At 41.8% G+C, this 13908-nt stretch overlaps 1 protein-coding gene across 3 annotated transcripts in view; it reads right to left on the bottom strand.

Moving 5' to 3' along the window:
- Nucleotides 1-11195: 11195 nt before the first annotated feature.
- The window catches only part of PIK3CB (phosphatidylinositol-4,5-bisphosphate 3-kinase catalytic subunit beta), a 90367-nt gene continuing 87654 nt past the window's right edge, over nucleotides 11196-13908 (bottom strand). For all 3 annotated transcript variants that reach the window (XM_035132808.2, XM_035132809.2, XM_060274566.1), the window contains one exon: nucleotides 11196-13083. In XM_035132808.2, coding sequence (XP_034988699.1) covers nucleotides 12946-13083 — 138 coding nt within the window. In that variant the 3' untranslated portion in view covers nucleotides 11196-12945. The remainder of the gene's footprint in view (nucleotides 13084-13908) is intronic.

Here is a 13908-nt window from a genome sequence, read left to right as displayed (position 1 = left end):
ATGTCCCTTTGATGCACTCTCAGGTACCATAGGATGTAAGCTCCCAGTATATAACAAGAAGCATCATCCATTTTATCCTCCTACAAAGCAGTTTCCTAGTAACACGAAGAAGAGAATGAAAATGCTTAAACCTTCATGTTACATCGAACACACTGAAATGGCTCTGAGTGACAATCATTTCCCTGTCCTTCGTGCATATATATATATATATTGTTTTAGGTACTCAATAAACACTGTCCCTATATAAGTGTGCATTATTGAATCAATCTGCCAAGATATGTTATTTCCATGGTTCAAGGATTCTAATACATGTGACTCTTAGAAAGGGGATAAGTGAAACATGTGTCTACTAGGGAGGCTTGCTGACCATGCTAGCTGGATTGATGGAATTTGCAGTCCAACAGCAACTGGAGGGCCACAGGTTTCCTCTTCCTACAGATCCACCTCCAGAGTAGAATGCAAATATAAACCATGGCCACACCTCTTGGATAGATCATGAGTTTGACAGGCAGCATGGCCTATTGGATAAAGTAAACGTTTGAATTGTAAAAACAAAACAAACAAAAATTAGTCATGTGGCTATGCCCTTGGGATGGAATTCTGTAAGTCGCCTCCCCCCCTCTCCACGCTTTGCTCAGGTGAGTTTTCCTCCTCTATCCCTCCCATCCCCATTTTATTTAACATCTGCATTGAGAACTTGAAAGCTTGCTCACAATTTTGTTAATTTTTGGTTGCTCCTAATGTGTTTTTATATTTTGTTGGAAACTCCTAGAGTGGCTGGGGGGGCAACCCAGTCAAATGGTCAGGAGTACAAATAATGACATCATCATCATCATCATCATTCCACAGTGACTGCTACCCATCTCCTCCAGCTACACAGAAAGGAATGTAAAAAGAGTAATAAAAGCCCCCTCTCCATCTCTTATCATATATAACTCAAGGGTCAAACTTGAGTTCTCATTGCAGGTTTTGGATCTCTGGTGACCAAGTGCAAAGGAGTATAGGTTCCTATGCCTTTAAATGGTTGTCTAGAAGAAAGAATTTTGGCAGGTGTAGCTCATTGTGCAGGGATAAGAAAAGCTGCAACTGAACCCTCCATTTTCTCCCACACAGTTAAAGGAACAGGGAACCCAATCTCCTATGCATAAGTGCAGGCATCCCCAAACTTTGGCCCTCCAGATGTTTTGGTCTACAATTCCCATCATCCCTGACCACTGGTCCTGTTAGCTAGGGATCGTGGGAGTTGTAGGCCAAAACATCTGGAGGGCCACAGTTTGGGGATGCCTGCATAAGTGCCTAGGAATTTACTTTGACCAACAAATATTTTCAGAAACTGCATACTTTACAGTATGAGGCCTAGAGAAAATATTATTTTTTACTTGCAGTAAAGCAGTGTGCTAAGTGTACTGGACTCCCTGTGTTGAATGTCCAAGTATGATTAAACCCAATGATATTATTCCCAAAAGTATCAAAGCTCTGTAGTAAAATACTGTTATAAGAAGTCAGGAATTCCCCAGATACCTGTAACAGTCAATCTAAGCTACATTGTAGCTTTAAGAAGTGATGCCTGAGTTGGCTTGTTCTCTCTTCCATTTTGTGTCATGTCTTTCAGAATGCTACCCTGTGGTCAGGGTATCTCTTGGTATTATTGATCTTAGAATCATAGATTTGTAGAGTTGGAAGGGACCTCTAGGATCACCTTGTCCAACCCCTTGCAATGCTGGAATCTTTTTCTCAATGTGGCATAGCTGCCAAGTTTTCCCTTTTCTCGCGAGGAAGCCTATTCAGCATAATGGAAAATCCCTTTAAAAAAGGGATAACTTGGCAGCTATGATGTGGGGCTTGAACTCACAGCCCTGAGATTCCCATGCTCTGCCAACTAAGCTATCCCAGAGCTCCACCCACCCACCCACAAAGCATTTCATTGCTGAAGAGAAAGGAAAAAAAATACTACAAATAAACAAATTATCATAATTATAAATAAGAATATGCAGATAAATTTGATTGAGGTACCACAGGTATAAAAGATAATACATTCAATAATTAATATTGAGATATGAAGCCTGTCTACATTTACACAGATGCAAGTCTCAATGAATTAAATGAATTTACTCTCTAGTAAATGTGGATAGGTTTTAAACATGCAGTTGATGCCCTACAGCAGTTATTTTACCTTATGAAAAAGGAGATTGTTACTGGAAGAGAAGGGTGTCACTTGCTGCATTTGGATCACATTCCTTCCCTTGGCGAATTCTGAGCACTGCAATTTACCCCTCAAAATGTTAGCATTCTGAGAAAACTACAGTGCCCAGAATTCTTTGAGGAAAAGAACGTGCTTTAAAGGTATAGTGCATACACAGTGCCTCCAAACCAACAAACCAACAGAGGACAGCTTCGATTCCATGAACAATCGCAACAATTCTTTTTGCCTCATTCACTGCTCTGTGTTAGATCCATTGGAGGTAGGATTCATAGCTGATCAAGCCAAGCCACTGGTCCATCTAGTTAGTTCAGCATCTACAATGACTGGGAACAACTCTTCATGAATTCAGGCAGGGATCTCTGTTGGTTTGACTTGGAGATTGAACCCGCACCCTTAGGCATCCATGTGTTCTGCTACTGAGCTATAGTTTTTCTTATTCATGATCCACCAGGTCAGAAAGCATAGAGCCTTTCTCTCATTTGCAGAGGTGATGTCACAAAGGGGTGGGACTTAATTACTGCTGGTAAAATCTGGACATTTGGCAGGTGATGGGAATAGTAAGGTGAGGAAGTCTCTAGGGTGAATTGAAAATGGGACTATCTTCCCCTGTTTCTGAAAAGGGATTTCAGTCTGGATTTTGGGTAAATATATTTCTTAATGTTAGAAAGAGAGAGAGAGAGAATCTGCCCAAAGACCCCAAGCCTATAAGACTATGAATTTTACTGTCAGACTGGGCCCCCTTATGCAATTCTATAATTTGATAGCTTCTTAAACAGACTATAATTAAGGAATAGTCAGTATGATGTAGTTTGGGACTGCAGTTTAGTGCAGGAATAGAAATACTTTGCAACTACTCTTCAAAATTAGTTTTAATTATCTGTTCTTAGAAGTAATTATTGGGAAGTGGTTCCAGATCTGACAAATTACCAGGATGAGCCAGAGGTACTTACCGGAGACCAAGAGCAAGTGTAAACTGTGGGGCAAGTCCATCAGCTAAAAGTAAATACAATTACTAAAATATTAACTGAAGAGCAGAGAGACTAACGCAATTAGAGTAGGCAAAAGGATCTGTCTTGGAGATGCAGTGACACGTCGCGGAAATGAAGACTAATCAGTTGATTTACCAAAAGGAGAAAGAAATTGTTTATATGCTGTGCCCTGAGCAACATTTCGCTTTCTGGCTTTGCGCTTGCTTCATAATAAGAACTGAATTCTCCTTCCCATGCTCTGCATACACAGGAGACTCTTGTTGCTTCTACCACTGCTCTGTAAGGGTCATTTGGAAAGGAAGAGAGGCAATTTTTAAACTTGGCAACCACTGCTGCTTCTGATTTGTTGTGTTAAGAAGTAGGCGCACCTGGCCATCTCTTCTTTCTTAGGGCTCCCTGAAGCTGGAGTTTTCATTGCCTGAGACACGCTGCTTTCCAAAGATGCCTGCAGGTTAGTATGCAACTTGGACTTATGGCCATCCCACCTTCCTTTGGGGAGTAAGCTCCTTATGTGCAAACATGATGATCAGAGAGCATACTTTTACATTCTGCTCCGCCATTGAGACAGGTCGGAGTTTGAAGAAGTCAAGAAGGGAAGAGGGTATCGATGATGCAAAACACTGCAGGAAAAAGGATGGGCATCTCTTTAAGAAGAGGCTTTCAACACTCAGTCTCTTTTCTGGACCTTCACGGAATGTGATGTAAGTGTTTCTCTTTTTAATATTTTATTTCTAATGAAAATTTAAAATGCTATGGGTTGAACTAAAATTGTACACTGGAGCCATTGTGAACATTGAATAATCATGAAAGCCAAAAGAAGGTTGATCAACTAAACAGCTGAGACAGACAAAGGGCGGCAAGATCAAAGAGTGCCATATTTTCAGGGGGCTCCATTGCCTTGAGCAGCAGCTTGCTATGCAGGCACCAGCAATTAATAATATTAATTAATAATATCTTGGGGGTTCTTTCAGACCGTTGCTATTTTCGAGGGGGGATTCATTTACTAATTGGCGAATTCAGTTTGCAAAATTACAGCTAATTAGAGGGTTTGCACAATAAAGGCACTTCCCCCCAAATACTGGAAGTTCTGTGATAAGGAAAGCGATGGGAGAATTGAACCGGAAAGAGGGGAGTATTACTTCTTTGATGCGGCTTCATCTAACCTGCAAGCAAATTGGAATAATGCTTGTTAACTAGCCAGTGTCCTTGAATCTCCCTGGGAATAAATTGGGCTGAATGCTTCATAAGCGGCTCATCTGGAAGTGCTGTAGGTTTATCTGCTGTTTGCTTATTAAGGTGCTGTTAAAGGTACAAGGGGAGGTACAACCATCCCTCTGCTGACCAGCTGGCAACCCTAGTCAAAATCGCCATCTTCACTGGCTCAGTTCAAGGTTCTGCTGATTACCTTTAAAGCCATAAATGTTTTACAACCATCTGCTTCCATATTGTCCCTCCCATGAACTATGATCAACTGTGTTCTATTTCATGTGTAATCTGAAAAATGTAGATTTTTTTTGCACTGTGCACCGAAGGAAGAGCAATGGTAAGAAAACTCTGGACCAGAATATTATATGTAGAAATAATGGGGAATAAACAGAATATGCTTGATTGTAACACAAATATGCTTGGTTTACAAAAAGAATACAACAATAGAATTATTGGGCCGGGGGGGGGGCGCCTATTAAAACAACAATTAAAAACATTCACAAAAATTAAACCAGCAAAAATTAAAAACACATCATTCTAGATATCTGGGTAGGCTTGTCTAAACCAAACTGTATAGCTTACTGGTTACTTTTGTAAGGCACAACACTTTGTTTCATACAAACACTCTTTACAGAGATATTTAAGATTATGCTTAACTTCATATTTTAAACCTAACTTTGGAAAGAGATTTTCTTTCTAGGATGGTTATTGTCTTACACTACCCAGTCCCTTCTAGAATCCTAAACTTCCCCTCAGCTAGTTAGAATCTGTTCCCACTGACAGATATACCCTACCCGAGTCCACTGAAATAGTCAGATTCCAGTTGCCCAACCTGTATCCAATCCCAGGGTTCCTGTCTAACCCATAGACAATCTCTGACAGTCCCAGCTGACTATTAACTTAAATTCCCCTCGCTCCCACCGAGGCAAACCCAGGGCCTATCCCTCCCAGGGCCCTTCTGCTTTGGTGGCAGGATATTAGACTGAGGAGGTAATAAATCCCTTTAAATCTTCCAAAAATAAATAAATACTCAAATGGCTTGTTTCCTTTTTTGGTAGTTCACCAGTGCGATGCCTCTTTCTGCTATGCAACGCTAAAATTCTATGATTCATCATACATGCAGTGAAAAGTGGTGATAATACTAATAATTTATTTAATTATGCCCAGCCACTCTGAGCGGCTCCGAGTCCCAACAGAATTAAAAGCACAATAAACTATCAAACATTAAAAACTTCCCTAGACAGGGCTGCCTTCAGATGTCTTCTAAAAGTTAGATAGTTGTTTATTTCCTTGACATCTGGTGGGAGGGCATTCCACAAGGTGGTCGCCACTACCCAGAAGGCCATTTGCCCTGATGCACTTTGGGAAATGGTAGCTGCCGCTGACTGTTCAGATCACTATTTTGTCTTGGCTTTTCAGTCCTCAGGAAAAAAATGGGCACCTTGAAGACAAGAAGAGAGGTGTGCAAAGAATAGAGTCTATGCAGCTGAAAGGCCAGAAGGGGATGTGTTCCTTGGGGAAGGCTCACTCTGGGAAAATGTGCCCCAAATGCGAAATTGTCATCTGCAGGGTGTGCCACATGCTACATACTGAAAGCAGCTTCATTGCTCACAGTTTGCTAGATCACTATGACAGAGGAAGGCACTCATCCTGCTGCTTGGATTCTGAATTTCCCGAAGACCACCATGTATGTAAGCACTGCACAGAATCATCCTTCTCTCATGGCAGGTCTTGTAACCTGACTACATTGGAAACCCAATCTCTACTGTGACTTTCTCTATCCTGACTTTGTAGAGACAAAGTGAAGAAATTTCCTTGCCCTGCATAGCAGGCATTCACTAGCCAGATCAATTCTTTTCAAATTGCTCAGTAGTGTGCACATTGCCGAGTTTGTGTGCAAGGTTAGTATGTGAAATTGCCAACAAAGCACAGGAATCTATATTCCCTCTGCTGCATGAAACACAATTGGTTTCACTTCTTTGCCAAGAAAAGAATAGGATTGCATTGATGCAGATCTTGGTCAGGCTAGTTCAGAAAAATATATTGTCTGATCTAGGACCTGTTGTCAGAAAAATGTTCATTGATGTTCTAGTATATTAAAGTTTTATTGAAGTTTTAAACAGTGTTTGTATGTGGCTTATACAGAAGACTGGGACTACTTAAAAGCCACTGGACAAGGGCATTCTCTGGGTGAATCCAGACAACCAGGAGTTGTTCTGGAGACTTTCCATCTCTAGCCACAGCGGAACAGAAAATGAGCAAAGTCTGAGATAATACTCTGTTTCAGCACTCAAAAGTATTGGCCGGCTCATGTGGCTACAGGTGCTAATCCAGCAAGCTTTTTCATAGCTGGATTCACACAATGAGCCATTGTCTGGACACTTGGAAACAAAATGGCCTTTCTGGGTAAGTCCAGAAATCTATTTTAGGTCAGTGGCTTCTGGAAGTTCACTAGCCATTTTGGGGGGTGTCCCCCACCCCCTTATTTTTTTCTTTCACATCTTGACATGGTAGTCATAAATCCAATATAGGTAACCAGCTACCCAATGTTAAGGTTTGGTTTTGACCACAGATTTGCATAGTCTGCACTGAGGAAAGGCTACTGGTGCTAGAGCATTTGCCTTACATGCAGAAGGTTCTAGGTTTTATCCTTGGTATGCCCAGGTAGGACTGGCAATATCCCCTGCCTAAAACCCTGGAGATCAACTTCCAGTCTGTGGCAACAATACTGAGCTGGATGGACCCATTGTCTGACCTGATATGGCAGCTTCCTGGGGTGTGACTCCCACCCCCCAACCAACAACCTACTGTTTGCTAAAGACCGGGGTCCTTATGAAGTGGTAAGAGACTCCCACATTAACCATTTGGTAAATTGATTGCATTCCCTTTCAGAAGTTATAGAGCTGTGTTTGGTCGACCTGGCTCTGCATCCTCCCCCCCCTCTACCATGGGACACAATTTAAAACATTTGGGGCAGCCCACATCTCTAGGTCAGGATCCACCCCCTTCAGAGCTATTCCCCACCCACCCCACATGGATGGGGTGCAGAGAATGCTGTAGGTGGGGCAGAGCCAATAAACGTGCCTCAACTTCCCCTCATGCAATTGTATTCATGTGAGGGAAGAATGTTTGAAAAGGGCTTGTTTGTATTAATAACCCAAAGCAGGTGATATCAAAGTGGGGAACTATTCTCCGGGGCTACTATGTCCCAGCAAGAGCTACTTTTAAAGAAACATCGTCATCTTTGCTTTTTCTCCATGTTTTTCAGAATTTCAGATTTCTGTTCCTAGAGGTGTTTATATATTCTGAAATAGTTAAATATCTGTGGGCTTTTGGCAGTTCTCCAAAATATCTGCTGTGTTTTCAGAGGAGTTCTTTTTCAAAAAATATCTCAGACTTTCACCACTGCAGGCTAAGAAAAGTGGCGGTTTCTTACTGGAAAACAATGGGTAGAGGGGAACAAAAGCCCAAGGGTGGAATCTTGATCTATCCCATAACAAGATGGTCAGATCACCGGTGTTTGAGAGATTCTGTGATTATGGAAGGTATTGTTATCGCTGTGTGTTGTGCAATGAAGAGTTTGGAGGGCGTGTGAGAGTTAACTGTGAAATTACACACAGTAATGGGTGCCATGAGCTAAACAGCAGCACAACCTTTTTTAAAAAAGTAATTCCTGAGATCAACTCCAAACGGGGGGGAATATTTTATTGACCTCTTTGAAACAACACTGTTATCACTATGCATCTACTTTTCAGAGTGTGAGAATGTGTGTTAACCATCAGCTTCCCAAGGCAGAGAACCAGCAAGTACAGAAGTGATAAAACACTGCAGCAAGGCATGGAGAGAAATGTCTCTTCACTCCATAGCAATAGAACAAGCCAGTAACTAGGGGTGGAGCAATGACAACCACAGCAAACACAAAGCCAGCCAAGGTCATCTGTTTTCCTTTTAGCACATTTTAATGCCCATGCAAGCAGCAGGCAAACTCCCAACTTAGCCATGTGGTAAATTGGTCTGTTTTCACCCAGAGCCCGTCAGCTTGGAGGATCGACATAGTTATCATAGATAACACCTGCTAATCGGCATCATCCATAAGAGCTGGGGAGGGAGAAGAAATACCTGCATTTTTCTTTAAGCAGCACATTCCTAAAGTGATACCATAAAGGAGATGGGCTAGTCCTAGGATATATTCACAAGCTGTATTCCATAGCCTAAAGATGTTATAAGGAATAGGATAGTGATGGAAGGAATGTGATGGAATGTTTAAAAAAATCCTCTAGCTACCACTTCATTCCACCAGCAGCTGCTAGAAATCTCTGTGAGCAGGCCATATTAATTCGTCCTTCCTCAGCAGGGAGCAGTTGACTCTTTCAGACTAAAGCTCCACAGAAAATGGTCTGACCATGACAACAGGGTTATCTCAAGCCCAACCCCTCTCTAATATCCAGACCTACACACATCCCTCCTCCAATCCATCACAACTTTTACATGAATAATAAACAAGTTTCCCCGGGTGTCACTTGCATTCTGAACCATTCCCATCCTGAGTGGGGTTTGAACACAGAACTACAATGAGGCCAGAGACTTCTCGGATTGGAAGCCATTTCCAGTCACACATTGAAGAAGCAAATTATTTGGACTGGCAGAGGCATAGGAGAGCCATCCAAGAGTAAAGGCAGCCAAAGCCCTTAACAATATCTTCCAACATTACCTCAGCAGCACAGAAACCACAGGAGCATGTCTCCTTTCCTGGACTGCTTTGGTAATGTTGGCAGGCCAGGAATGTACATTCTTTCCATTTCAGCATTACGTCTCTTGGAGCTGCTATAACGCTGGCACAAAAAAACCTTGCACTATGAATTCCTTCCGTACGATCTAGGGCACTATCATACTGGGGCATCTCCTACATTCTGAAATAACATGAGATGGGGCTCTCAACGTGGCCTATCAAGTAAATTGGCATTTGATCTATTTCTGAGAATGTCAGCTAATTGTCAATGATGGGATGAAGGTCTTACAGGCCAGGGGAAACCTGAGTAGCCTGCAAGATGTGCAAGTGGCTGAATAGAGGATGGAAATGATGGCCTTAATTATTACAAGTATCTCAGCTGGAGGTATGGCTGGTAACAAAGAGAGCAAGACTAAGCTTCTTGCCAAATTTTCTGCCCATGGTAAATATTGCACCCATAAGGTGCCTGGTTCTGAGGCAGCAGCAGATCTTCAGGCACCTCATCTAGATCTGCTGGCTAGGCCGCCTTCATGCCAGCATGTCGTATGTTCAACTCCTTACTAGGATATGCATTCAGATCAACAGCACACTCTCTTATTTATGCACCACCTTTCTGCCAAGGCACCCAAGGTGCCTCGCAACTTAGAACCTCAACACAAATGGTAATGAATGTTATCAGACTAACTTCAGGAGCAGATGCCACAAGCTCCATGGGCCTGGGCTTCCTCACTTCCGTCTTCCCTCAGGAACCCACAGGTCTATGTGAAGATGCCTCAGGAAAGGGGGCGGTCTATCTGATATTTCTATTGATGGTCTCTTCAGGAACTGGTGAATCCCAGCCTCCCTCATCCCCCCCTTACACGGGTCTTAGCTCCAGTGAAGGTGGGAGTGGGGCTGCAGCAGAACAGAAGGGCGTTACCTTTCTGTAAATGACCATAGTAATGACTCCCTTATGTGCAATGGATCCCAGCAATGCTTTTCCATCTGTAGCAGAACTGTTTTATACCTCGTGCTAAAGTGCTGCAGGGCAACAGTGAAACTGAATGCAAAATTTTTCTTGTGTGACATCTTCAGCCAGCGAAAGCACAATAACTGATGTACAACTCTTGCAAGGGCTTGCCCACAGTGTTGGCATCCGTTTCTCTTCCACTCACAGTGTAAGGGTTATCATTGGCTTGAAAGGTAAACAAGGGACAGGATTCAGAAGAAAACTGTGATCACAGGCGTCCTATGACAAAAGGAAAGTGCATTCATTTGAACAACTAATGAAAAACTAAAAGACTGAGCCCCGCTTGTTTGTTAGAAAAACTAATGGGAATTCAAGTGAATAAATTATAAATGAAAAGCAATTAGGTATTCATTTGTTTTTCATTGGTTTCTATTGCAAAGAAAAATCACAACACTCTTCCAACAGCCTTAACGGGTACAAAAACAATGCATGAAAAAAACGGGAGGCGGGGGGGGGGAAGAGAGAACATAGTGCCACATATAAATTGGCATCTATAAAAGGGGGATCTTTTATCCTGTTGGAGATTCGGCAAGTCTGATTCTTGGAGGCGGCTTGAAATTTTTATGCCAAAAGGATATAAACACAGAGAAATTACAAGCGGGAAAAATGGAGCTGGGCCTCACCAACAAAATCAAATCTGAAGAGTATAGGGCAGCGGATAGTTGACCTTTCTAGACTACAAACTCCATCACCCCTGACAACTGGTCATGCAGTTGGGAGTCCAGCAACAGCTGGAGAGCCACAAGTTGCGCACACCTGGTGTGAGGTGCACCTCTTAGAATTACATATAAAACTGAAACTGTCCAATCTGCCTGAAAAGCACTATATCTGATGCAGAGGGTACGTGTCGTGTAGTGGTTAGAGTGCTGAGACCAGGGTTCAAATATCCACGCAGCCACAAAGTTTACTGGGTGACCTAGGTGTAGCCACACACTCTCCCAACCTAACACCTCACTGGGTTATTAGTGCGGATAAAATTGAGAACCATGTGCACCATGCTTGGAGAAAAGGTGGAAGATGATAGATTAGATTAGATAGATAGATAGATAGATAGATAGATAGATAGATGATAGATTCATGCCACTTAGATGGGATGTTTCACTGTCATAGCACCAGAATACAAGCTGGATCTCCCATTGAAACACAAACATGGGAATAATTAAGCAGCTGGATTCCAGATTGATGATACAGAATAGTAAATGACAATACTGAAATAAATGAAATTTTAATAATGGAAAGAGTAATTGAGAGCTTCGCAGTGCTACTGTGCGTATGCTCACATACTTGTGCATGATTATTGCAATTAGTGTAATTTCACATTTATGACATATTTCTCATTAAGCTTTGGCCTCTTAGCATATTCACAAATTGTGAATCCCCAACATGATTGCAGCTTAATATTAACACAGAGCTCTGTCCAACTGAATATAGTATACTTTAGAGAAACACAAACACATTTGACAAAGTAAAATAGACTTTAATGCAATTCCTATTTAAAATCATTGTTCTGATTCAACAACAACTTTATATATAATTACTTTCATTCAATCAATCAATCATCACCAAAGTTAAGAACTACCAGTGTTCTTTGGCGAGTAAGCAGTAGTTAGAAGTCCACCTCGCCACTGTTTCAAAACATTTTATGTTTACATCTTTAAACAAGCAGTTCCTATTGCACTTTTAACTTGAATTACTCTTTTGTTATAAGCACCTTAAAGTATGGTACCTCATTGGATAAATTAAAATAAATCCAGTTTCTCCCATGTATCAACTTAGGCAAAACACAATCTTCCTTGACAAAACAAACTGCTGTAGGCATTTAAGTAGTAAAGAACAGGTCTGACTCCCTTCTGGAGTACTGTTTAAAAATGCTATAATAATATAGCATTTTTAAAAATGACAATCTCTTGGTTTTGAAAGTACATTTCCCTTAGTTTGAGCTACATATACAAAACCTGACTATGATGCATAATGCTTTCTGTTTTGTGATTTACACAAATGTGTGCAAATAATATACGGTAGTTGTGATGGGTGGCCTGTTAGTTTTCCAGTGACAAACTCTTTATTGAAGTATCTTCAAAAGCTTAGATGTTGTAGGCCTTCGCTGAATGCTCAATAAAATTCAAAAAGGCAGTAAACGTTGAGGTGGAATTTCCAAGAGCAAAAGGTTGTCCCAAACATGTATGCTCTACATACATTCCAATACATTTATATCAACACAGAGCACTTGGGGCAAAAGGGTCTCTTTAAATATATTTTTTTCATTATTAAATGTAGAAACCTCTCTTCTTCTGGCAGTAGTTCAAGACAATAAAGCAGCACCCTGCTGTACAATGAATGATCTGGCAGTTATTTACAGCAGAACAAATATGTTTGTGCCAGAAAAAAAGTATATATACATACAGCAATGTTCAGTTGCAGCAGAATTAAAGACATCTGAAACATCTCTGATGCCGTTTAGCAATCAGATCTTCAAAAAGTCTCTACCCATCTAGATCAAGTTAGAGAACACTGTCCAAACATTAAAAAATCTCAAATATTTACAGCTTCTCAATGTATCAAAATAATAATAATAATATAAAAGCTTAGTAGTAGCTTCCAGCGTGCAAAGTCAGCAGAAGCGTTTGAGGAATCTGCTAATGTTACAAAATCCTGAATCTTGTTGAAGCATTCCAAAGCAGAGTGCAAAATAAAATCAGGAATCGTTCAGGCAATTTCCTTGGGTCTGTTTTGAGAAAGGGTCTGTTGTTTCCCTTTTAATACTTTATTGTCAGGGTAACATTAAGCTTAGTGCAATTTCATGAACCACCTAGGATCGGTAATCTTTCCGGACCGTGTGTGCCATCCAGTTCACTTTAGTAGTCCAGCTTTCTCTGAGCGCCTCGTCAAATTTCTGCTTAAATTGCTTTAGTGCCTCTTCATCATTCTTTCCTAAGGCAAGGGAGTCCTAAGAACAAAAAGTAGTATTAAGAAGATTGCTATTTGCCTTGAATACCCAACCCTTGAGATTCCTTTACCAGCCAATACTGTTATTCCATGGCAAACTGCCACTGTTTTGCTGCACACAGTAAGAATGTGCTTCTTATACTCTATGAACAGTATTGTTTCTTCAGTCTGATACAAAAATAAAGCTGCCCAGTTTGAGGACTAAATAGCAGTGGTTTTCAACCAATGTGCTGTGGCACCCTAGGGTGCCACAGGCAACACTGGTCTCTGCCCCTGTTTCCTTCCATCCTCTAATGCCCTCTCGTATCTCTGCCTCCCAAAAGCTTGCACAGCTGTTTGTTGCAGCAGCCCTAGCTCTGCAGGAAAGTGGTGCCTCTGGGGCTGGCCAGGGGGTGCTTCCCTGCCTCCTGTGGGGCAGTGTGAGAAGGCACCTCTCTTGGGGGCAGGGGGGCAGCTCAGAGATCAGGAGCAGCAGCTGTGGCTGCCCAGAGGACTCCCAACGAGAGGGGAGAAGAAAAGAGGCTGATGTAATCCTCCACAAGGAAGGGGTGAGGGGCTGCCAGCTCTGCAGGCAAGGGGTGACATAACTGGGCTCCTAAGCCCCACAGGGGTGCCGCAGAAAGAATGTAGTTGGTTAAGGGAGCCATGGACTCAAAAAGGTTGACAACCTCTGCTATGTAGTATAGACTTATTTAGTATTCAGATGAAAGAAAACAAACAATGTAGTTTGAGGTCTTGGACAGCCACTGTCCTTTGAAGTAGACAGAACGAGACTAGAGGGAACAATGATCACAGCTTTTTATGTTCACAGCGTATGCGGAAGACC

The sequence above is a fragment of the Zootoca vivipara genome, chromosome 5, assembly GCF_963506605.1.
Source record: "Zootoca vivipara chromosome 5, rZooViv1.1, whole genome shotgun sequence".
Lineage (NCBI taxonomy): Eukaryota > Metazoa > Chordata > Lepidosauria > Squamata > Lacertidae > Zootoca > Zootoca vivipara.
The sequence above is the reverse complement of the archived record's forward strand: the minus strand, read 5'-3'. Positions and strand labels throughout refer to the sequence as shown.